We start from the raw sequence: 24,838 nt of genomic DNA, 5'->3' as shown, positions 1-24,838 counted from the left end.
ATAAATCGTCACACAACAGTAAATCATAATTGATGAAACAATATTTCCTATTGGAACAGCACCAATGTTAATTCAGTAATATTCTCCCAAACTTGTGAGGGGGGGGGGGGAGAGAATCAGTAAAGCGGACAAAGTTTGCACTCAGCTCAACGCGTTTTGGCACGAATTCCCCCTTCAGGAGCAGACAACTGTAAAAATTAACCGATACATAGGCTCTATCACCATTCAGTGTAGTTATCATTTGGAGCAACAACTTTAACATGCACATACACTTCCATTTGCACCAAATTCTATGGGTGAAGATCATGTCATGACCACAACATTGTTTATGAAGTACATAACCACTACGGCAATGGACACTCAATCCTATAGGTTCAAAATTGTGGATACCAAAGAAAAAGGGGGGTGGGTGGTAAGATCTTATTGTATAGAATTGAGGTGATTGTAGATCATAAATAACAAGGTCACGTGTAAAAGTGCTCTGTTGGCTCCCAACACCAACATGCAGGGAAAATCCTTCGTAACTATCTTACCTTGAGTATGTGTTTACCCTGTCACAGCACCTGCCAATAAAGATAGCCAAGTCTCTCTTAGGTGTCACTTATTGTTTTTTAGTTAGGGTTTGAATGTATGCAGGAAAAATAATCCATACCTGTCCCTAAAGACAAGACCATAGCAACCAAACAGAGTTGGCCGCTCTGCTTTAAGTGAAATTCATCTGGAGACCCAATCCAGCCTCAGGAATAGATCGTCCTCAAGTGTTGTACAAAGTAGCGATCTACAAAAAATGCAGACAGTTTCATGTCAGAGATGGAAACCTCCAACAGGAATACCAAAACACTAGACAACCAGGTACTGTATTATAGCGAGCATAGGTTACAACACTGATCATGAAAAACGTCTAATATAGCCAATATCTAATTGGAACGAGTTACCACAAGTTTAATAGAAACCTTGACATTATCCAACGCAAAATATGTATATATAAACTCCCCTTCCAGTATAAAATAAAGTGCCCAGCCTAATAGCCCAAAAACTTTGTCACCCAAAGTGCACTGCTCATAATTCTATTGTACACATACCCCACGTACACAGGTCGTATATTGGAATGATTCGATCTTTTATTGAAGTAGCCGAAGAAGGCACGACAACGTCTTATCACCTTAGGTACTAACTGGAAGACTTTGTCCAACAAATGGATCAATCCTATAGGCAGCGTAAATATATAAGGTCAGTTTAACTATAACGATGTGTAAGTCTGTCTGCACATCCTAAGACCGCCGAGCCGATACAAAGTACCCTCTCAGCCACTATAATATTCGTTCTCCAGCATGGGGTCTGGCATGGATTCACATGCTCATGAATATTCCCCGTCGTCAGGCTGGGAATCCTCGGTAAAGAAAAAACCAGTATCAGTTTCGTTTCTGATCTGTCTTTCGTAGTAATAACCAATCACTGGTCTCTGCGTCATACTGACCACAGCCAATGACTGCCCTCTACCTAAGCACCGCCTCTGGCAGCCATCTTCAGATTTTTACCGCACGTTCATGTGTTGGGATCCTCGTGCTATTGCTCTCGAGCGTTAGTGCTATTTTTTTCACGTTTTTTTTTCTCAAAAACCTCGTTTTTTCGGTCAAAAGAGCCTCAAGCTCCACCGACTCGCCATCCGATCAACGGGGACCCGTGTCGGATTCGTCTGCGCCCCTCAAGGGTGAAGATTTCGTCGAGCTACGCTTTTGGAGGACTCCAGAAGTTTCTCAGGCCCGGACATGGCCCAGGAGAAGGGAAGCTCGACGCCCGGAAAGCTGTTCAGGATCTGCCCTGGATGCCAGCTGCAGAACGTCTTTAAGGAGGACGAACACTCCTTTGGTCTCTACTGCTTACATGAGGACAAGACGCACGTGGAGAAGGACTGTGCGTTTTGCGGCAATATGTCGGAGCGGACCATGAAGGACCGCCATCAACGTCTCGCCAACTGGCTGGAAGGGAAGAGCCCGTCAGGCGAGAAGAGGAAGAAATCCGAGCGGTCTTCTAAGACCTTTGAGGACGCCCCGGCGACGGGGGTCCAACACAAGGCCAAGCACCGCGAGTCCGCTGGCACCGGGAGCGCCGAACGGTCGGGCTCTACGGGCGCCAGGCAGGGCGCACCCTCCCCGGCACCTTCAGCCACGAGCCAACGCCTCTGGGTCGGGTAAGAGGAAGGGCGAGCACCCGGCGAAGCTCCTGGAGAGGCCCCGGTCGAGCTCAAAGGCCCCATCGGAGGGGGAGCGAGGCAGTGTACCCCCCCCCCTCAAGGATAAGGCGGTGAGCGCACCTAAGGTGGTGAAGGCCTTAATCCATCCGGCCAAGCCCTCTATCGATACTGTCGCGGCGGCCCTGGCTCAGCCTGTGGAGGCTACACCAGTGGTGGCGACCTCGGGGCTCAGAGTCTCCCTGCCACCTCGGAGGGAGTCCTCTTTTGTGCCCATCGATAGGACCCCCGTGAAATCCCCGGCGGGGAAGAAAAAGGGGGGGCAGGGCGTCGTCGTAGATTCGGCCTCAACCTCGGAGGAAGAGCTGATTGAGGTCTTAAGCCACGGCCTTGGCGTGGAAGAAGACCGGCCCGTCGGGATGGATCCCGACGCAGGTGACGACAACATCGTCGAGGGTGCCGACGGGGCCCCTGATCGCCCGTCGGATTCCCCTCTGCCAGCGCCGCAAGACAACTCAGCGGCCATTTTGTTGGCTATACAGTCCTAATGTTCAGAGATAAGGACGAGACTACCGTTGCCGACGGAGGAACCTCTCCCGTCGGGAGATCCTGAACCGGGACCTTCTGGTGCTCCCCCGCCCAAGAAAAGGATTCACCCTCCACCTCCTTTTCAGCCGTCGCGCCCCGTCCAGCCCTCCTCCACGGCAGCGACGGGTACGGACGACTAGGTATACGACGAGGATCTACCGTCGTCACCTCCCACCAGGGCTTCTCCGCCCGACGAGATTGGATCGTTCCACTCCATGATCGCCAGGGCATCCGAGCTTTTCCAACTCTGCCCTGAGGAGAAGAAAAAGGAAGGATTCCTTTATCAATGGCGCGAGGCCAAGAGGAAGACGGTCCTCGCGGTGCCTCTACTGGACGACATTTGGGATGAGGGCCTCGCCCTCCTCAAGAACCCTTCCACGACGCCAGCTAGAAGAGACCGGTACGAGAAGAAGTACCGGGTCCCGGACGCGGCCCCCCTGTGCCTCCGGGCGCAGCCTACCCCGGACTCCGTCGTCTCCGCGGCGGCCAGGAAGAAAGCGGGGGAGGGGGGGTGCGGCCTCCACATCGACTTCCCCACCGGACGGCGAGGGAAAGAAATTGGACGCTATGGCACGCAGGGTCATCTCGTCTGCAGCGACGACGATTAAAGCGGCCAACGCCTTGGCTATCGTGGCCCGCTACGACAGGGAGCTATGGTACAAACTGGCTCCCCTGCTGGACTTCCTACCGGACGACAAGAGGGCGGATGCCCTGGAGATCCCACAGGAAGGCGAGGTGGCGTCGGACCACGCCATCACTATTGCGACGGGCATCGCCGACACTGGGTTTCGCCAGATGGGCAACGGCGTGTGCCTTAGGCGGCGTGGATGGCTCAAGGCTACGGACTTCCGTCAAGACGTACAGACCAGAGTCCTGGACATGCCGTTCGATGGGAACAACCTGTTTGGGAAAACAGTGGACGATTCCCTTCAGGCCATTAAAGCGGACACTGAGACCGCCCGGGCCCTTGGGGTTCTGCAGCAACGACGGACGCCCTTTCGGAGCAGCAGAGGCAAGGGTGCCTCCAAAGGTCCCGGTGGCGGTTTCTCCACCTACCGTCAAGCGGCCCGCTCGTCGTCTCAGGAGGCCTACAGAGGACGAGGCAAGTCTGGCGGACCCCGCCGTCGTCGCCAAGGAAGTCAAGGCGGCAAAGCCTCGTCGAAACAGGATTGAACCGGCCGTGGGGTCGGGCCCCCAGCAAAGCACCCCGGTGGGAGGCCGGCTGGCGAGCTTCGTCAGCGTGTGGGAGTCCATCTCCACCGACCGTTGGGTGCTGGACGCCTTAGCCCGGGGCCACGCGCTCGAGTTTCAAAGAAGATGCCCGCGCGTCCCCCCGTGGCCAGGAAAGAGCTTCACGTCCCTCAGCTTCTCCTGGAGGTAAAGGCGATGCTCAGGAAGGGCGCCATCGAACTCGTCCCAAAGAGGCTTCGGGGCTCCGGAGTTTACTCGAGATACTTCCTCGTGAAGAAGAAGACGGGAGGATGGCGCCCCATCCTAGACCTGCGACGTCTGAACAAGTTCATCAAGGCGCAGAAGTTCCGGATGGTCACCCTCCAGCACGTCCTGGGGCAGCTGGAGGAAGGAGACTTCCTGTCGTCGTTGGATTTGGAGGATGCCTACTTCCATATTCTCATTCTAAATTGGCACCGAAAATTCCTCAGGTTTGTGGTCCAAGGGCGTCACTACCAGTTCAAAGCCCTCCCCTTCGGACTACGGTCGGCACCCAGGGTATTCACCAAGTGCCTTGCACCGGTGGCGGCGCAGCTGCGCCGCAGGGGGATCCACGTCTACCCCTACCTGGACGACTGGCTCATCCGAGCCAAGACGAGGGAGCTTGCCGTGGAGCACACGGCAAGGACCGTCCAACTTCTCACGGACCTGGGATTCTCCGTGAACTACGCCAAGTCCCACCTGGTACCCGCGCAAAACGCACTGTTTCTGGGAGCTAAGCTCGACAGTGTCCCTTCTGGCCTCCCCGTCGGAGGAAAGGACCAGGTCCATCCTGGGCAAGGTACAGCGGATGTTGGTTTCCGACACGGCCAAGGTGAGGTCCATCAAGTCCCTCCTCGGAATGATGTCTTCTTGCATCTACCTCATTCCCATGTGCAGGCTCCGGATGCGCCCGTTGCAGGAGTTCCTGGACGCGCGCTGGATCGAAACGACGGGCGGCTTCGAGGAGAGGATCACACTCGACAAGAGTTTCCGCCGAGCGGTCCGGTGGTGGGGCAACCGCGCGCATCTGACGGCGGGCATGGACTTCCAGACCCCAGACCACCAGGAGACAGTGACCACGGATGCCTCCCTGGAAGGGTGGGGAGCGCACACCGAAAATCTGCACGCGAGAGGCCTCTGGCTCCCGACGGAGAAGTCCCTCCATATCAACGTCCTGGAGCTCCGTGCAGTGTTCTGGGCCCTCAGGTCTTTCCTTCCGTCCCTCAGGGGCAAGGTGGTGAGGATCTTCACCGACAAAACCACCACCATGTTTTACATCAGGAAACAGGGCGGAACCAGGTCCCCAGCACTGTCCAAGGAGGCGCAGGACCTGTGGCATTGGGCCGTCGCCCAAAGGATGTTTCTGGTGCCGTTTCATCTGGCAGGGATAAAAAACACCATCGCCGACTCACTCAGCAGGGAGCTGCGCTCGTGCCATGAGTGGGAACTACGGCAGGATCTAGTGGATCGCCTCTTCCGACGGTGGGGCACACCCCAGATCGACCTGTTCGCGACGGCGACAAACTCCAAGTGCCGGAGGTTCGCCAGCAGGTTTCCCCAGGCGAGGAGCATGGGCGATGCTTTCTCGTTCCCCTGGGAGGGCCTGTTCCTCTACGCGTTCCCTCCTTTGCCACTGCTAATCCGGCTCGTCAACCAGCTCAAGAGGTCACGGTGCAGGATGATCCTCGTCGCACCTGCGTGGCCGAGGCAGATATGGTTCCCGGACTTTCTGGACTTGTAAGCGTCCCCGCCAATCAAGCTGCCGGTGGACGCGGATCTACTCTCCAGGGAAGGAGGCGCCATCCTCCACCACGACCCGAAATCGCTGAACTTGCAGGCCTGGCTCCTGCAGTGCTAGAGTTTGGAGGATATGACATACCGGCCGACTGCAGAGAGGTTCTTGCAAAGGCCAGGGCGTCCTCGACTCTTAAATGCTACGGACACAAATGGAAGAGGTTCTCTGTCTGGTGCCACGCACAGAAGATTAACCCTCTACGGATTACGGCTCCTCAGGTACTGCCGTACGTGCTGACGCTGGCCAAAGCTGGTCTGGCACACGCGTCCATCAAGATTCATCTTGCTGCGATCTCCTGATACACCAGAACCACGGGGCGGACGTCCTTGTGGTCTCATTGTCTGGTGAAAGAGTTCATGAAGGGACTGTTCAGATCGTTCCCGCCGGTGAAGGCTCCGGCCCCGGCGTGGGAGCTCAACGTGGTGCTGACCAAGCTCATGGGACCTCCGTTCGAGCCTCTGCACTCGGCCCCGTTGAAGTTTGTCGTGGAAAACAGCGTTTCTTGTGGCCATCACCTCCGCACGACGGGTGGGAGAGATCCAGGCCCTTTCCTGCAAGGCCCCGTACTTGACTTTTCACAACACGAGGGTAGTGCTCAGGACGCACCCCTCCTTCATGCCCAAGGTGCCGTCGGACTTCCATCTCAACGAACCCTTGGTGTTGCCTGTATTCTTCCCGTCGCCGGCTGAGAGGACTTTGCACTCGCTGGATGTGGCTAGAGCGCTGAAGTTCTACGTGGACCGCACGAAGTGTTTTCGGAAGACGTCACAACTCTTTGTGAACTTTGGACCTGTCAATCTGAGGAAGGCTCTCTCGAAGGCTTCCATTTCCAGATGGCTCTCCGGCTGTATCATGTACTGTCATCGGTTGGCAAACCGACCGCTGCCTGGCCGTCCGAGAGCCCATTCCACCAGAGCGATCGCAGCTACCACAGCGTTCCTTTCTGGTGTGCCCCTGCTGGACATATGCAGGGCTGCTACGTGGAGGTCGACGCACACCTTCACGAAATTCTACTGTGTCGATCGGGATTCCAGGGAGGAGTCCAGGGTCGGCCAAGCAGTGCTGCGCAACCTGTTCGCCTGAGGTGAGCCTGGTGAGGAGGTAAGATGCTTAATGTTGAGTTTGATGTAATGCTTAATGTTTAGCCTTTGCCACCTCCCATGGTTGTGCATGTGTACTGCTATGTATTCTTTATTCATGAGCATGTGAATCCATGCCAGACCCCATGCTGGAGAAGGAACAAGTTACTTACCTGTAACTGTTGTTCTCCAGCATGGGTCTGGCATGGATTCACATGCGAACCCTCCCGCCTACCCCTCTGCGGCTCTTCACTTGGTCATACTGCCACTTCACGTGCTTCCAAATCTGAAGATGGCTGCCAGAGGCAGTGCTTAGGTAGAGGGCAGTCATTGGCTGTGGTCAGTATGACGCAGAGACCAGTGATTGGTTATTACTACGAAAGACAGATCAGAAACGAAACTGATACTGGTTTTTTCTTTACCGAGGATTCCCAGCCTGACGACGGGGAATATTCATGAGCATGTGAATCCATGCCAGACCCATGCTGGAGAACAACAGTTACAGGTAAGTAACTTGTTCCTTATGCAAATGTTCAACATACCTTGTATTAGCATCTGTATGACAACTCCCATAACCCTGATATAACTGTTTTCGATGAGCCTCACGACGTTGGCATCCATAGGACAGCAACTCCTGAAGCTACCGTGCTCAGATGATAGGTCACGTGAGTTTCACAGCCAATTAACGAGTTACGTGCTGATGTACAAGGACGTGATGACTACACGGCCATGTCTACGGCAACCGTTATCCTTATAAAGAAATCTCCTCTTCAAACGGCCCTAAAAGGGAACAGTACATCAACCTGTTGTATCTCACGACAGCAAGTCCGATAACTATATTTACTGCAAAGAAAGAATCTTGCTGCCTACAAAAATAGACTAATGCTAATCTACAACCAAATATAAATCGGTGTGTAGATGAAAAAACAATCTATTACTTATAATAAAGATACCATGTGTAAAGATGCATGGTAAATATGCTATGACACCATAAAAAAAATAGTCCCCAAAGTTGAATAATGAAGTGTAAACCCAATTGAGACAGTGAGTGAAAAATAAACATAGAAATAAGCCAATATGTCAGTATCTATAGACTACCGCAGACAACACCAGATTATCAATAAGTAGTGAACACAATTTATGTACTATACCTCCATATATAGCTCAACTCCTTAATCCCCAAGGGCCTGAGACCTCTAAGCTAATGGTCACCAAATTTAAATATCGCTCATAAAAAATTAAGAGAACTCATCATTCATCCCCCTGGTTTAAACTGTCTAAAAGATGAATCCAAAACATTTTTCTGTGTCGAAGTTTCATGTTAAAATCACCCCTTCTTGGTGATTTCTTTTTTTAACCACCTCTAAGATATTGAATCTGATTTGCACAATCATGTTTATGGGGCAAAAAATAACTTGCAACAGGCAATTTCATATTTTGACAACGGATGTTACTTATGTTCAGTCCCCCTCTCACATGCCGATCTGATCATCTGTCCAGCATATAGACCACATGGGCACTTGATGCTATATACCACTCCTGTGGATCTACATGTGGCAAAATCTTTAATCCAGATTGTTTTACCTGTGTGTGGATGTTTGAATTTTTCACCCTTCAGAATATTATTAGTGACTGCAGGACAAGCAAGGAAAAGTGCCCCTTTTTTAGAGATAGGTGTAGTCTTCTGAGTTTGATCAGTCATTTCTGCTTTAACCAAAGCGTCACGCAAATTCCTTCCCCTTCTATATACCATCATTGGTGGTTCAGGGAAAGGTTTTGGGTCATGATGTAAGATCAACCAGTTTTTCTGAATAATTTTCTTAATGTGTTGGCTTTGTCTTGAATATTTAGACATTTAAAGTAAAGACCTCAATTCTTTCTTGGGTTTAGGGATTAACTGTTCTTTAGATATTCCTTCTGCCCTAGTCAAGGCTTCTTGAACTTCATCTGGATAGTCTCTGTGAAATTTTGACGACCATTCAGTACACTCGCTGACAAAGGAAGGTTCATCTGAAACTATCCTTTTAATTCGAAGTATCTGGCTATATGGAAGACTTTTGATCTTGCTTTTGGGGTGAAAACTAGCGTAGTGGAAGAGATTATTAATGTCTGTAGGTTTGTGATAGTGTCGTAGATATTTTGGTGTCCACAATTTCAAGTTGCACATCCAAGAAATTTAGTAACGGGTTTCCCATTTACATTGTAATTTTATTTAGTGGAAGCACACTGAGATAATTAAAGAGATCTGTTCATTCTGATTTAGTACCACACCCTATACCGAAAATGTCATCGATATAACGTTTCCAAGTCAATATCTTCGAAATCCATTTCACATTATCCAAAAATGCAATTTCTCAAACCAGTACATGTAGGCTGGTGCCATAGTTGACGCCATGGGGGTACCCGACACTTGTCCATAAAACTTACCCATATATCTAAAAAAAAAGTTGTTCTACAGAATAAGTGTAACACATTCAATAATGAATAGCCTTTCACAGTTAACATCATCGGCTTGTAGTAATGCCCATTCAGTTGCTTCAATTCCCTCATTGTGAAGTATCGGTGTGTGAAATTGCCACATCAAAAGAGAAAAATATACACTCGGGTGATCAAGAGATTTCATTCAAACATTACAAAAAAAATCTGTGGTGTCTTTAAGGTAAGTAGGTATTGCTTGTACCAAAGGTTGAAGAATCTTATCTACGTAAGTCGCCAGGGTATCTAGGATACTGTCCGTGCCTGCCACAATTGGTCTCAACTGTGGTTTAGATTTGTTTTTTTGGCAACCCGTAAAAAACAGGGATCATGGGAAATTTACTAAGCAAAAAATATTTAGTTTTCTCAGAAATCCAAACTCTAACAAATGCATTTCAACGAGTGTTTCGGTTTCCTATTGTGAGGTTTAGGGTCTTGATCAAGTGGAATATAGGTAGGATATTTTAATAATTCCATACAGCTATTATGATAAAAGGCTGAATTCATAACCACAATAGCACCTCCTTTATCTGCAGGTTTTAATGTAATCTCCCCATTCTTAGCCAAAAATTAAATTTCCTTAAATTGTTGGACCTTAAAATTGTAGGGAAATCTTGTTGAAAAAGCAATCTTTTTGAACTCCTGTTCCGCATTGTGTTTAAACGTTTTTTAGCAGTCTTTTTTTTAATTGGAGGATCAAATTTACTTTTAGGTCTGAGCTCCAGTCGATCATCTGACAAATCAATGGTATCCTCAGATGTTTGGGTTTCAAAGAAATATTTTAACCATATTTTACGTTGTAAACAATGTAGATTGATTTTCTCGTCAAAAAAACTCGTATTAGATGTTGGAATAAATGAAAGGCCTTTATTGAGAGTAGCCAATTGATTAGAAGTCAGTTTTATCGGAGATATTCACCACAATGTCTTCTACTGTTTTTCTTGCTTATTGGTCTCTTCCACGTCTGACAGTTTTTTTTTCTAAAGACTTCTCAGTAATGGCCCTGAATTTTCTGCAGTATTTGCCCCTTCCACTGGTGTATGAACTGGTGTACTCTGAAGATGTAATGGGTTCTCCTATGCTGCCCTCTCTGCTCGCTTCAGACCTAGATGGATTGGGACGAGGTTTCTGAGGTCTAGAGATTTCGCTGGGCATAGTATTCCTGCCAAGAGTAAACTATATCATTTAGATAATCAAATGTGTCACTCTTCAATTTCCTGAGCTTTCTCAGCTTGATTTCATTTTTATACGACTCCAATTTTAAATGAATATCTTCTAGAATAGCCTTCAATTCTTGATCAGATTTCAGTTTATTAAATTCACTCTTCAAATCTGCAATTTCTTTACCAATAGTCAAGGGACTTTGCTCGTTCGTCAATGGTCAATAATATGAAGTCTAGCGAAAATGTATTCAAAATCTGATCCATTTGATAAATTCCTTAACGTCTTTACATAATGTTGGACGTGGATATATCCTTAACCCACAAGGGTTCTTTTTAGATTTGAAATATTCAACTAAAATGGTAGCATGCAGCTTCTGTGCAATTTCTCTTCTAATAATGCGTTCTAACCTAAATATCGATGTCTCTGGAATTTTATCCGCAGACTTTTCTGTAGCACCAATCAAGGATTAAATCCTATTGGCTTTCTCATTTGAGAAAGCTAAAGGCGAAGCATATATATCAGTAATTTCATTAATTTTAGAAAAGGACATATTCCTCAAATTTGGGCGAGTACGGTTGCTACCTATACTTAGTGCCACACTACTGAAGTAGAGACAAAATACAAACCTATTGATAAATAGGTGCACACCTAATTTAAAAAGTTAAATAAAATGTAACTAACTCGTTTAATTTAAGGTGCAGGGGAGGAGGAAGAACCCTGGCACAGGGTTTAAATAATGCAAAATACAGAAAAGGTGTCACCATTGAAGACACTCCCGTCCCCTGCACACCATTGAAGCTAGAAAACCAGCCAATATCTTAAGATGAGATTTACTGTTTGTGAAATGTTTACAAAGTACTGTGACAATTTATGTATTATAGTAAAAACGTACATTTATCTTAAGATATTGGCTGGTTTTCTAGCTTCATTGGTGTGCAGGGGACGGGAGTGTCTTCAATGGTTGACACCCTTTCTGTATTTTGCATTATTGAACCCTGGCACAGGGTTCCTTCCTCCTCCCCTGCACCCGAAATTAACAGTTGTTTCTATAAACTTTATTTAACTTTTTAAATTAGGTGTGAACCTATTGATGGGTTAGAATAGCTGTGTGCCATTCTTGAAGTTTTCTTGTGTAGCTATACTTGGTCTGACTTGAGACATCCAAAAATACTGTAATACGTTCTTACTGATCTTAGACTGTGTTCCACTGAGCTAAAAATAAGTGTAATTATGGATTACACTCCAACGCACCTATTATAACTGTTATCCTGAGTCAATGATATGGTTATACTGTTCCTGGATAAGTGTTCCACTATTCTGACAAGTATAATGTCTAGTTAACTTGCTATGTTTTTTTGCTGATAGTCACAGTACAACTGTTAGGGTCTACTAACAAGAATTATCCGGGCCTACTTGTATTAAAATTTTTTTTTTTATTTTTACAATACATAGTGTACGTTTCTTTGGACCATATGTGCATTACAATTACTTTGTACTGATTCTACAGCCCTCTCCCTCGTAAAATGAGCCTTGCTGCTCGGTCTATGCTGCCATATACTCGGATGGTACAGCCGTATACTAAGAGTGGAGTCTTGGACTGTCTCAGTTGAATGGTTTTTGTCCTAACAGTATTCAGACTAAATACAATTACTGTATTACTTTGTGGGTGCACAGTTTTACTGATAGAACTGTCAAACTCCTGTAACAATTTTATACTTTCAGCAACTACCAACTAAGAAGTGAGCCTTTGAAAGTATTGAAGTATACCCATGTGTTTTGGTTTATTGTGCTAAGTATTTAACAGTGACTCTTGTGTATATGTAATCTATTTTAATAATGTATGTGTAAGTTCTTTGTGCATTACTGACTGGGTTCAGTGTACTTAACCTACAGCGCACATCTTCCTCTTAAGATGAGCCTGACTGCTCTGCCACTCTACCAAAGTCCTCGAGTTACGAGTTGAGGCGATCTAGCAACCACTGGGATAGCTTACTAAAATCTTGCCTCCAAGTGGGACTTCAGGAAAACTCCCCTAACACTGTCTAGTCCCAATACTCAAACTGGGGCCAGTTGAAGCCTTCTTCCTGAGCCCATAGACGCATTGCATGCACTAACCCTCAAAAACAGTAGCTTTCCAGGGCAAATGCATGATCATAAAAGTGAATTCCTGAGAAGGTAGGAAGACCAAAGAACAAAATGCCCAAAGAAAAAGCAAAATATCTCGTGGCACGGACATTTGTTCACTAGCCACTGTTGGTAGCCAAACGTGGTAAACGTGTGCCAGCTAAAAATGGTTGGTGTATCTGCCTCCAGCTTGTATTTAGGCACATTTAAAAGTAACCAAAAATCCCTTAGATTAAATTCTAGGGTGATAAAAAAGTATTCCCATTGCACTTCATTGGAAGATGCTGTGTGCAATATGAAAGTTACCCAAACAGATAAAAAGCAGAAGGGGAAACCTTGTTTCCCAGTATCGACAGTCTGAAGGACTAGTTTGTTTCCCCATAACAAATGAGCAGAAGGCCAGTGAAGTGTGAAGCTAAAGGCTTCACTTCTCTGCAAATAATTCAGGACCAGGTTTAAAACAAAAGCAAAAAGTTTGGGGGTCCATACAATATGGAGGCAGTTGCCTAAACGGGGATTTGCATGCGATTGATTTAGTTTCATGTTGGGTGTTGTAGAGCATGTTTTTTAGGTTTTGTTTTTCTCTGCGCCAGAGGTATGTGTGAGACTGTTCAATGTTTGAGGGCACCTAGTTAGTAGGGTAAGTGGGGAGGAGTCTGGCCTTTTGTGCCATGGTCATGTTAATCAGTTGAGTTAATGTTATTCTAGGTCACTCCTCGCCAGCATATTTCACCTAGCTCATTCTAGCTTTTTAGACCATTGGCCCTGTATTGCTTCCTTCACAGCATGTTTAACGGTTGATATTCCATCCATCTGGAGGAAGGCTGGTGATCTTGGTCGTACTAGTTGCATTTTTCCATCAAACATTGGGTGCCATGAAGTGCAACCACAAGTGGTCCTGGCTCGTCTTACAGTATGACAACATTTCATTATAACACGCTTTGCATTTGGATTTATCCTGTTGACTAATATTTAAGTAGGACCAAGTTTTATAAACCCTGTCCAAACACTGCAAAATCAAATCTTCAATTTTTCTCTATTTAGTAAACCAACTCATTTTAAAGCCTTTAGCCCAAAAAGCTATTAATCTGTATTTGACTGCATTTCCATTTCTGTGGAAAGTTAATTTAGAATAGGTTTTAACATTGTATGATTCAGACTTGCCCTTGATGCGCGTTATCTGCTCCCTTTTTCTTCTCTTCCTTCCCCAAAGTATATGTAGGCTTGGCCACCCTGCCACCCTTACCCCATGAGGGTCAGACAGTACGTTTAGAAGCCCTGCAATTGAGATGCAGAGTAAGGGTCAGGGAAAATCCTAAAGAAAACTGTATTCAATTTGTATATGCACCTTTTTACTAAACATAGGTGAGGAAGGTACAAGCAGGGCTTTGGCTGATCCTGTGAGATGGTCAGCAGCCAATCCAGGGTCTTAAGCCTCTGAGTGTTGCAGACATTTTGATTGTGAGGTGAGCTAGTGCCAGATGTATGTAGTGTAGTGGCTGGACTGAATCAGATTATTGGTCTTAGAGAGGACACTGCATTAAGGCTAGCTGCCATGTGACTGACATACCATACCATGGTGAAGTGATTCATAGAGTGAATTATTTAGAGCTCCAGCCTTTTTTTTTGCCAGGATATGTAAGCGGGCATAGACGAGCCACCAGAATTGTATACGTTCCTGCAAAATGTATTCAGCAATTACTTAATTACCAAATATAGTCTTACTGTTTCAGTAATGGAGTGGAGGAACCTTTGGAAGAACGCATCCCTGAACCTGAGCCGGAACCAGAACTGGTGCCTAAAAAGGAAGAGTTGAAGTCTGAAATTGAAGAAAAGCATTTGGAAGACTTGGCAGCAAAGTCTCCTTCCCCACCTCCCACCGAATCAATTTCTTTGCAGCAGGAACCAACAAAGGTTAGATGCAATTTTACTTTTTCTTGCAGGTGTTATTAGCTTAACTTTGGTAGTTTAGATGTAGTATCATTGCCTTAGGGTGATGCTGCGTGAAAGTCCTCTGTGCATGCATTTGTCTTATTTGTTCCAGATTCAGGACTTGTGGCAAGTAGCTTGGCATGTTGACCTATTTTTATTTTGGTCCCTAACTCTGCCCAATTCACGAGTGAGCTAACTACTTTATCCTGCCCACTTTGTCCTGTTCTACTATTTGTTTCTTTTCTTCTAGTAATAAAAAAAATGAATGTAACTGTTACTTGGTCATTTTAAATTCTTTGACGGTCTCCATCGTGGTCCTTGTTGGAAGTGTTCCTTTAACAAGTGTTGATGTAATGCAGGTTCTTTTTGTACCCTGAATCGGTTAATTCCCACAAATTGCATGATCTTGCTTGTAGTTGGATACAAAAGGCAGGGATGGGTAATGGGGGTCCATTTGGTGTAGAGAACCAAATGGTTCTGCTGAACACATAGCAAGGCTCTAGCACTGACAGTCCTACTACTACTCCAAGGACCCATCCACATGCTTGTTCGCATTGCTTGCTTCTCTACAGGAGTTTGGCCTGCCCTGCTAAGCCTTTTTTTGGCCAAATGTATACTCATCATACTCTTACTTAATGACCTCCAACATTCTGGACTTGGGTCCTCTGCAGGTGTTTCCACTAATAGTGCATTGAGACTATGATTAAATGCTATACGAATGACCAGTACAATCCAATAAAACCAATTCTCAAAATTGGTCCCCAGCGCTTAAATAAAAATATAGTTTAAGCTCAGACAAAACTAAAGGTCAGTGCAAAGATACCTGGTGTGGAAGAATGGTTAAAACAAATCCACAGAACAGCAGCTCAACAGGGCTTAAAATAAAATGACTTGAAAACCGAACAGCATATTTTTGCCACAAAGCATGAAATAAACAGATCTTTAACTGTTACCAGCAAGCATGCCATTGAGAATCTGATCCCATGACTTTATAAGAAATGTTGCAGGCAGCCATGAAGTGTACAACTTTGAAAGCTACAGCCTATTGAAACCCATTGTGGCGCAAACATGCTGTTAGGAAAGATTTTTGTTGCTTTCCCTTAATAGTTGTCTATCCCCCTAACATTTTGCTGTTTTGAACCCACCCTGACTATTTAAGGTAAGTAGAGACTTTTTACTTGACTAACCATGCTTACCTCATCTGTTTGGGGGGCACTGGTCAGTCCATATGTTGCTCAGTGCAGGAGCGTGCTGTGCTCTCATTAAGAAATTACATTTATTTTGCATTTTTTCACATCACCTTACATTGTGGTGTTGTAGGGGTACTTTGTATCTCTTTCCCTTGTAACTTGGTTAGTTGATTGGTATGTAGGGTCACACTGGTGGCATCCGTTTGTCTTTACTACCATGTTTTTCTCGTGAGTTTTAGGTTACATTTGCATTTCTATGCTGAATCTCCCTTACTGTGAGACCCCCAGCACATTTTGCTGGACTTGTGGATTCCATGTTCCTAAGTGTGGGAACCTTTTCCCCCCCCTACTCACCCTTTCTTTTACACTCTTTATGGGTTAACATTTCTGTTACTGTGGCAAGCTTAATATCATGCGTGGGGAAGGTGGACATACTGTACTAACTTTTTTGTTAATATTACGCACAGGCTGTCGAACTAGCTGCGGTAATGCACAGAAAGGTCACGATTGTATTAGAATAGTAGCTTTTTTCTCTTTGTATTTTGTAGTATGTTTGTCCTTTTTTGGGAATCTTCTGTCGTCCCGAGTTGGGGAGGTCCTGGTTGAAGTTTAGTCTTCGGAGGCAACTGTTAAGCAAGAATTAGTGTAGTAACCCTGTGGGAGACTAACACAACCTTTTGCTATAGGCCTGTACTACTGGCAAGATTGTGTGCAGTACCCTTAGGGTGCACTACAGCAATCTTGACCTCCTGGTAATAGGAACCCAACCTTTGGTAGAAGTCTGTACTACACAAATCGGTAGTGTGGCTGAGCAGCCAGGCTCATCTCAAGAGGGGTCAATATGAGCAGTAGAGTTGTAACAGTTTCACAGTGACAGTTATTCAAATAAGCACTTACGCTCAAGGCTTCTTGATTAAACAATTTAAGTCAGTTATATAAGCCGCCTTCAGAAGGAAGCAAAACATGTAACAATTTATAATACACTTAAAAATCACATTTAGTTTCTCAATCAGATGCCTATTGGGGATGGCACACACACACTTACTACACCCTCAGGTGATTTAAATAGCTAGGACACTGTCGACATTGATTTATCACTGTTAGATTTAGAGCAATATTGAGTTGGGTGCAAAGGTTAGATATGGGAATAAAACCAAGGTTAACGAATAATTCATGAACAGGTAAGTACTTAAAAAAAATGTAATGTCAAGTAATTTTAATCCCTTTCCAGGGAAAGGTAAGGGCACAGTCAGAGGTAAGAAGTGTCTCAGGGAGCCAGGACAGTCAATTCTAGTTGAACAAGTCTAGGGGAGCTGAAGTAAGTCTTCCACAATGTTTTTAGAAATGTTTGTAGAAATAAGATTCACTTTAAGGGCCACAGGCTGGGAGGCTTGTGAGGGGCAAAGCTGTAAGCATCTCTGAAAGGGTAACCAAGACAGGTCTTAACTTAGAGCAAGTAAGACTTCACAACAAGAGGAAGTTCTCTTTGGGAAATTTTGGTTAGAAGAAATGGTCCCAGCTGGCTTCTGTTCCTGTACAGCTCTGCGGATTCTTTTGTTCCTGGGCCTCAACCGTGGGGACAATAGGGAGGATGTCTGGGAACTCCTGCACTGCAATGGGAAGGTCAGCGGCAGCAATGGGCAAACTTCAATTCAGCGTCACTTCGGTGTTTCAGCTTCTATCGTCTGACAGCAAATAGCAGCACTGTGGTTCTTGGGTACCACTTCAGACTTTCCTCGGAACTGGGGTCCAGCACGCTGAGGTGGCTCAGGCTTGGGCAGTCATGCTTCAGGGAAATCCGGAGAATCTTTCTGGTGCTCTGGTCAGACTTAAAAGTGATCCACTCGATTTGTTGTTCCTCTCCATGGCACTTCGGTTTCAGCAGCAGTGAAAGTACAGCCAGCTCTGAGAGGATGTTCAAACTAGTTCACTTTGGAGTTGATTGGTCCCACCAACTCAAGGGTAGAAGTCGTCCTTGCAGGGCTTCTCTAGTCGAAACTAATTCGGAACTTCAGCACAGCAGCAGGGCTTCACCGGGCAAACCAACGGTCCAGGAGTTGCAGCAGTTGTCTCTTCCAAGTTCTTCTTCGTATTCCTTCGTCCAGTGGTAGACTCTGCCTTCCAAGCCAAGAGACTCGCCTTTTATTCAGTTCTCTCCCATTCATTCCAGCCTAGCTGTCAATCACCCAGCAGGGTGGCTGTCCTTGCTGGCCAGTTAATTCCTGTAACCAAGGGGATTAAGCTCAGGTAGTTTTGGGCACCTCCATCACTTCCTGCCCCTGCCAGACCTACTGGAGCCTGAGGCGGGCTTCACTCGTGAATCCCGCCAAAGACAAAATGAACAAAGGGACCAAACCTGGTTTTGCGCATGTTGGGGAGAATTCTCAATGTGCTAATTCGCTCCACCTTGGAGACCCCCAGCAACTTTGCTGGATTTTGAGGACCATATTTTAACCTGGAGAGTGTGAACCCTTTTCCCACTCATGTATTTCAATGTGATTTGTATACACTGTTTCTTTTGGTTGTGTAGTCTAACCAATTCCATAGGCATCATATTTTACAATTGGCACACTGCACCTTCAGTGCAGTGACACAGGGAAGTCTTTCAGACTTCTCAAGGTTTAAATACCTTCTATGTGATCAACTACAGTTTCCCAGAGCAGTAAAGTGAAATTGACTTTACTTGGCATTGCACTAGACCCAGTACCCCATTATTACAATAATGCTGGAGGGGTTACTTAGTACCCCCTGTGTCTAAATGCTCATTTAACATTTTTTATTTTACCCCTCGCTCAATTGACTGGCTGGTGGCAGTGGTTTCGTTTTTGAACTACCATGGTTTGCATTTACCGCAACCGTTCGAGGACCTGGTAACGTTAACTGCGGGAGCCATCTTTTTCAAAATGGCGTCCAGCCGTCTTTGCTAAAAATGGTGCCCAGTCTTTTTTCGCCAGGTCTTTATGGGAAAGTCCTTCAGTTTCTCTGCACGCCAAACCTGGTTTTGGTCTTTGTTAATTTGCCTTTAGTGGGCTTCCGGAGTGAAGCCCGCCTCTGGCTCCAGAGTGTCTTGCGTAGGTAGGAAGCGAGGGAGGTGCCCAAAACTCCCTGTGCTTGGTCTCCTAGGAGACCCAAATGCACTGTGTAGTGACTGGCTGACCGGCAAGGACAGCCACCCTGCTGGTTGAGTGACAGCTAGGCTGGAATGAATGGGAGAGAACTGAATAGAAGGTGAGTCTCTTGGCATGGAAGGCAGTCTCTACCACTGGAATGAAAGAACCAAAGACGAGCTTGAAGAGGACGGCTGCTGCAACTCCTGGACCGTTGGTTTGCCCGTTGAAGCCCTGCTGCAGGCCCGAATCGCCAAGTTCACCTCGACAGAGAAGCCCCTGCAAGGATGACTTCTCCCATTGAGTTGGTGGGACCAATAAGCCACCTGGATACCAATCTCGGAGCTGGTTGTATTTTCCTCAGAGTGCTGCAGGATAACCAGGGAGCGGGACACCAGTTTGTGTGCTTGACTACAGCTACCGGAATTGAAGATTTGTCAGTTGCCATCTTTTTGTGCAGTGCAGGAGTCCCCGACATCCTCACTCTTGTCCCCACGACTGAGGCCCAGGAACAGCGAAATCTGCAGGAACTCCCAGGAACAGCTGCTGCTTTTTCTTCATTTTTAAGGTACTGTGAAACAAGACTGGGAGAACTTACCTCTCGCAGTGAAAGTGCTTGAAACTTTTGCAAAGTGCAGGCCTAATCAGCTTGTGACCCAACACATGATTCTTCGTTTTACAAACGACTTCTGAGAACTTTTACAAAAACTCTGTTTACTTAGCAGAATTGTTTTTATCCTATCCAAGACTTTAGCCCATTGACTTTGGCCTAGCCTATTGAATTTGAATTGACTCTTCTGGTGAACTCAAAGTATCTGCACTGTCTAAGAATAATTGTAATTGCTGCTTTTTTAAATTTTCTGACAACCTATGCCTTTTTGCTCCTCCTTCAAAGCAGTCTGTCTCACAAACTTAAAGTGTATAGTACTAAAGTAGATTTGTTTCTGATGCTTATTAATCTGCTTAGAATCATATGCTCTGCATATGGTCCGACATCCAGTGGTAACCGTATTGTATCTTGTCTTTCGGCGACCGAAAGGGGATGTCGGAATAGGCGTGTCTGTAACACTATCACCATCATGACGTGCAGTGTACCCCAAATCCCTCACGCGCCGAGGTCCCTCTGATTGTTTTTTTTCCGCCCAGATAACTGATCACCCTATTGCGGAGCTCGGTCTCTCTGCAGTGGTCGAGGGAAAACCTCTTGAAGGGAAAAACCTTCACCACGCTGCAGTAGAAGCCACTCTCACGACAGACACATCTCTCACGTGGTGGGGGCTCACCTGCTTCAGCAGATGATGCATGGAGTGTGGTCCCCACAAGTAGCATCCAACCATATAAAACTGTTAGCGCTGCTAGCAGTATTCAAAGCACTGTAGGCCTTTCAAACACAGCTACAGGGGAAAACAGTCCTGGTACTGACACAGCACCACAGCCATGTATTACCTAAGCAAACGGGGGGGGGGGGCATATACACTCTCTAGGGCAGGGCTATCCAAGCTGTCCCAGAACATTTGGATGTGGCCTTTCAAACACAAGATGTTCCAACTGTCCCAACACGTTCCAGGAGAACTCTTATCTTCTAGCGTACGTGCTCAGCAGAGATTTCCCACTACCCGTAGAATACGAATGGCGTCTGCACGAAGACATCGGCTCCAACGTCTTCGCAGAATGGGGCTTACCAGAGATCGACCTGTTCGCAACTCAGGAAAATGCCCAATGCCAAGACTATGCCTTCAGGACCCCCAGAACCGCTCCAAGGGGAATGGACTCTGGATAACATGGTCAGGGAAATGTGTCTACGCACCACCCTCCCCCCGACTCAACAAGATAGTGCACAAGATGCACCAGGAACAATTTACCATGATTCTGGTGGCCCCCATATGGGCTCGCCAACCCTGGTCCGCTCATCTAATGGAAATGTCCCTCCCCCTGTGAAACTACCCTGCCTGTACAACATGTTGTCTCAGGGCGGAGGGGAGACGCTAAACCCATGCTCGCAAACTCTGAACTGAGCGGCCTGGCTCCTGAAGTCCTAGTTTGGACACCTTAACCTCCCTCAGAGATGCATGGACATACTCAGGGAGGCTAGAAAACCTAACACTCGTTATTGCTTTTCTAGTAAGTGGAAACGCTTTGTCATCTGGTGTAAAACCAAGGGCGTTAATCCCATTGACTGCTCGTCTACGCACATTGTGTTGTACCTAACTGATTTGTTAGACTCTGGTTTGGTTTTTAATTCCCTAAAGGTTCATCTAGCTGCTCTATCAGCCTACACTACGTCATAACAAAAACACTTGTTAAGGCTTTTATGGAAGGGGTTAAAAGAATTTATCCCCCCCATTTCTAACCCATCTCCCGGATGCGATCTAAATGTGGTTATGACCAAACTCATGGGGTCTCCTTTTGAACAAATGCATAAAGCAAGTCTAGAAGACCTTACTTGTAAGACGGCCTTCGTAGTGACTCGCTTCTATTAGAAGGGTTAGCGAACTACAGGCCCTTTCAGTTCTAGACCCTTTTGTTGCAGTCCACAGGGATAAGGTTGTTCTGTGCACTCATCCCAGATTTGCGCTTAAATTCATCTCGAAGTTCCATGTGAACCAATCAATCGAATTACCCACTTTCTTCCAGAATCCCACTAACATGGCCGAAGAAGTCTAGCACACTAGATGTGCGCAGGGCAGTTATGTTTTACCTGGAGAGAACGAAACCACAGAGGAAGACAAACCAGTTTTTCGTGGAAGCTGGTAGAGAAGGGGATCCTGTCTCTAAATCGGCTATCTCAAGGTGGATTGTCAAATGCATCACACTGTTCTACTCTTGCTAAGAGAGAACTGCTCTTAAAGCCTAGAGCACACTAGTCAGGGCACTGGGGCTTCCATAGCATTCATTGCAAATGTTGCCCTTGAGTCAATTTTCAAAGCGGCAACCTAGAGTTCTGTAGACACCTTTACAAAACACTACCTAGAAACTCCTAGATCCGATTCTCAGGTGGGACAAGCAGTATTAAGACATGTTTTCACTACTGTTCCTTCTCACAACCCACCTCCAACTCCATGTACTGCTCGCTAGTCTAATCACAGCATGTGATTCTAAGCAGATTAACAAGCATCAGAAGACATGCATTACTTACCGTAATAGCTTTTCTGATGATTGTATCTGCTTAGATTCACATGCGCCCACCCTTCCTCCCTGCTCGGATGGAATGAACATAGACCTCTTACTACTTTCTCTCTTTACGTACTCGCTCACAATAGCCTTCGGCTCCCTCATGGCAGAAAAAATGCAATTGAGGGACCTCTGGGCATGAGGGATTTTGGGTACATTACACGTCACGATAGGGATGGTGTTACAGACACACCTATCCCGACGTCCCCTTTCTGTCCCTGAAAGACATTCTAGTGAATGTTTTATAACTGACTTCAATAAATTAAGTTCTTAACCAATAAACCTGTGTAAGTTTATTTGAACACCTGTGATGTAGACCTCTGTGTAACATTACAGCTCTCATTCCCCTCTTGAGATGAGCCTGGCTGCTCAACACGCTACCAAAACTGTGTAGTACAAGCTTATACCAAAGGTTGGATTGCCTATACCTCCACTCCTAGTTGCTTGTAGTGTTCCCAGAGGGTACTGCATTCAAACTTTGCCTAACTGCGCGCAGAGTAAATCTCAAGAAGGACCTTTCTAATAGAAAATGGCGATAAAAGAAGACAGCGGCCATTTTGACAAAGTGGGCATCCATGGGTGCCTTACCGTGGCTGCAAACGCAGCCCGGGGTAGAAACGCACAATGGTAGTAAAAAGTAAACCACTGCCACCAGCCATTAGTTCTAGAAAGGGTAACCTAAAAATGTTACATGAGAAACTAGACAAAAGGGATGCTAAGTAACCCCTTCAGCACCCTACTGTAAGATGGTGTGTGCTGGGTCTAGAAAGTTACAAAATGTAAGTATAGTCAATTTCACTTTACTGCCCTTGGAAACAGTAGTTTCAACAAGAGAAGGTATTTAAACCTTTGGGAAATCTAAGACTTCCCTGTGCCACTGCACTGAAGGTGCTGTGTGACGCAATGTAAAGATGATGCCTATGGAGTTTGTCAGAATCAAGTCAAATTATTTTCCTCTTAGGCCCGTTGATGCTGACAGGATGGTGAACGTCCCCAAAACTCGCAGGACCTACTACAAGAAGTGTGGCAAGCACCAGCCACATAAAGTAACTCGGTACAAGAAGGAAAAGGATTCCTTGTATGCACAGGGAGAGTCGATATGATCGTAAGCAGAGTGGTTATGGTGGCCAGACCAAGCCAATTTTCGGCAAAAAAGGCAAAGACCACAAAGATTGTGCTGAGATTGGAGTGTGTCGAGTCAAACTGCAGGTCCAAGAGGATGTTGGCTATCGAAAGATGCAAACACTTTGAATTGGGAGGAGATGAGAAGAGAAAGGGCCAAGTCATCCAGTTAGAAGTAATCATTTTTTTTGAGCTGCAATAAAATAGTTAAACATAAAAAACAGTAAAAAGAAACAGAGAATAAATCACTTTAAAAATTACATGAGATAAAAAGTCCAGCGAAAAGAGCTGGGAGTCTCTAAGCTAGAAGGGAATTAACACATTTCTGAGAATTCTCCCTCACAATCTTTCCTCGGCTGGGGCCTCCCTCTGGAACAGCCTCCTGCCACTCTGAAACTTGAGAACCATCGCCGGTTCCGGAAGCACCTCAAGACCTTCCTCTTTGCTTCTGCCTTTGCTCTTTCTCTCCCCAGCTGATCTGTCTGCTCTGGAACCGAGAACCTGGTTACACTCGGATTTCGGGCCCAGGTGCCTGCCCACCCACCCAGCCACCCACCTACCTGCACTGCCTGCCTCCTGGCAACCCTTGCAGTTGGGTTTAGATCTGCAACCTACAGACCCCTTAGCTGCACTTATCAGCCACCCCTTGTCTGCACTTTAAACCTTACAGTTGCTGGCTGCACTACTAGTAGTTTTTATCCCTTGCTCAGCACTTGCCACTTCTCCCCTCCCCCTTGCACTTTCCTCCTTCTCTCTCCCATGCACTTGCACATTCTCAATGTCACTGGGCCTAGTAAGATCATTGTTTTGGCCTCCCTTGTTCCCCTCCCCTTCCCTCCCTTGCCTTGTCGCACTCCGAGACCCTTCAGTATGAGCGCAATACAAATAAAATATATCATCTCATCCTGGTTCACTGAAAGCTACTCTTCTCAACCATATTGGCTTTGGCAGTGCTTGTTCCCCATAGGTTTTAAATTGTGTAACACTTTTTTTTCTGCTGGGAAACAGATTACCTACATCCCTCTGGGAGGAAAGACTATAGCAGTTGCCAAAGTGTGTTGTAGCTAACTCTGAAACTGTCCCTCCAAAACTCAATGTGTAAAGGTGATAGAAGTGCTATTACTGACCAAGATTGATGTTGCTCCGTGTACTGGAATTGTGTAGCATAAGAAATTACTCTCCTGCATTATTGATTCTTACATTAATTTAAATCCATCTTCCATTGAATGCTATTAGTTGCTGCCTTTTTTAGTTTGATTTGCCTTTTGTACATATGAATAATTTGATAAAATTAGAAGTGTTGAAGTGTACTTGGATCCTTGTGTTTACGGATTTCAGTGTACTGCTCTACAGCTCACATTACTCCTAAGATGAGCGTGGCTGCTCAGCCACTGTACTGACTTGCATAGTACAGGCCTATATTGAGAGTTGGGTCCCTAATACCAAGGGATCAGTCTTAGGAAGTGCCACACCAGTTGGACTTATGAAAAAAGTACTTAACAGCAGAATGCAGCACACGCCTATGACTAATTCGGGCACGCTGAACACAGTGAGTCTCTAGCACTGACACCGCCCCTACTCCTCTTGGTACCCATTCACATGCCTGACCGCACAGGTTGCTTCTCTACTGGAGTTTGTAAAGAGATGGAGACTCATTTTGAATAAATGCTCATTAGACTTGATGATAA

The 24,838-nt window shown here is 46.1% G+C and overlaps 1 protein-coding gene and 1 pseudogene across 5 annotated transcripts in view; both read left to right on the top strand.

Moving 5' to 3' along the window:
* G3BP2 (G3BP stress granule assembly factor 2) overlaps window positions 1–24,838 on the top strand; it is a 395,323-nt gene that overhangs the window by 289,073 nt on the left and 81,412 nt on the right. For all 5 annotated transcript variants that reach the window (XM_069630575.1, XM_069630576.1, XM_069630573.1 and 2 more), the window contains one exon: window positions 14,362–14,542. In XM_069630575.1, coding sequence (XP_069486676.1) covers window positions 14,362–14,542 — 181 coding nt within the window. The remainder of the gene's footprint in view (window positions 1–14,361; window positions 14,543–24,838) is intronic.
* Window positions 22,865–23,494, top strand: LOC138515831 (large ribosomal subunit protein eL42-like; annotated as a pseudogene).

The sequence above is a fragment of the Ambystoma mexicanum genome, chromosome 6q (genome assembly GCF_040938575.1).
Source record: "Ambystoma mexicanum isolate Mex_15411 chromosome 6q, UKY_AmexF1_1, whole genome shotgun sequence".
In the NCBI taxonomy this organism is placed as follows: Eukaryota; Metazoa; Chordata; class Amphibia; order Caudata; family Ambystomatidae; genus Ambystoma; species Ambystoma mexicanum.
The sequence above is the reverse complement of the archived record's forward strand: the minus strand, read 5'-3'. Positions and strand labels throughout refer to the sequence as shown.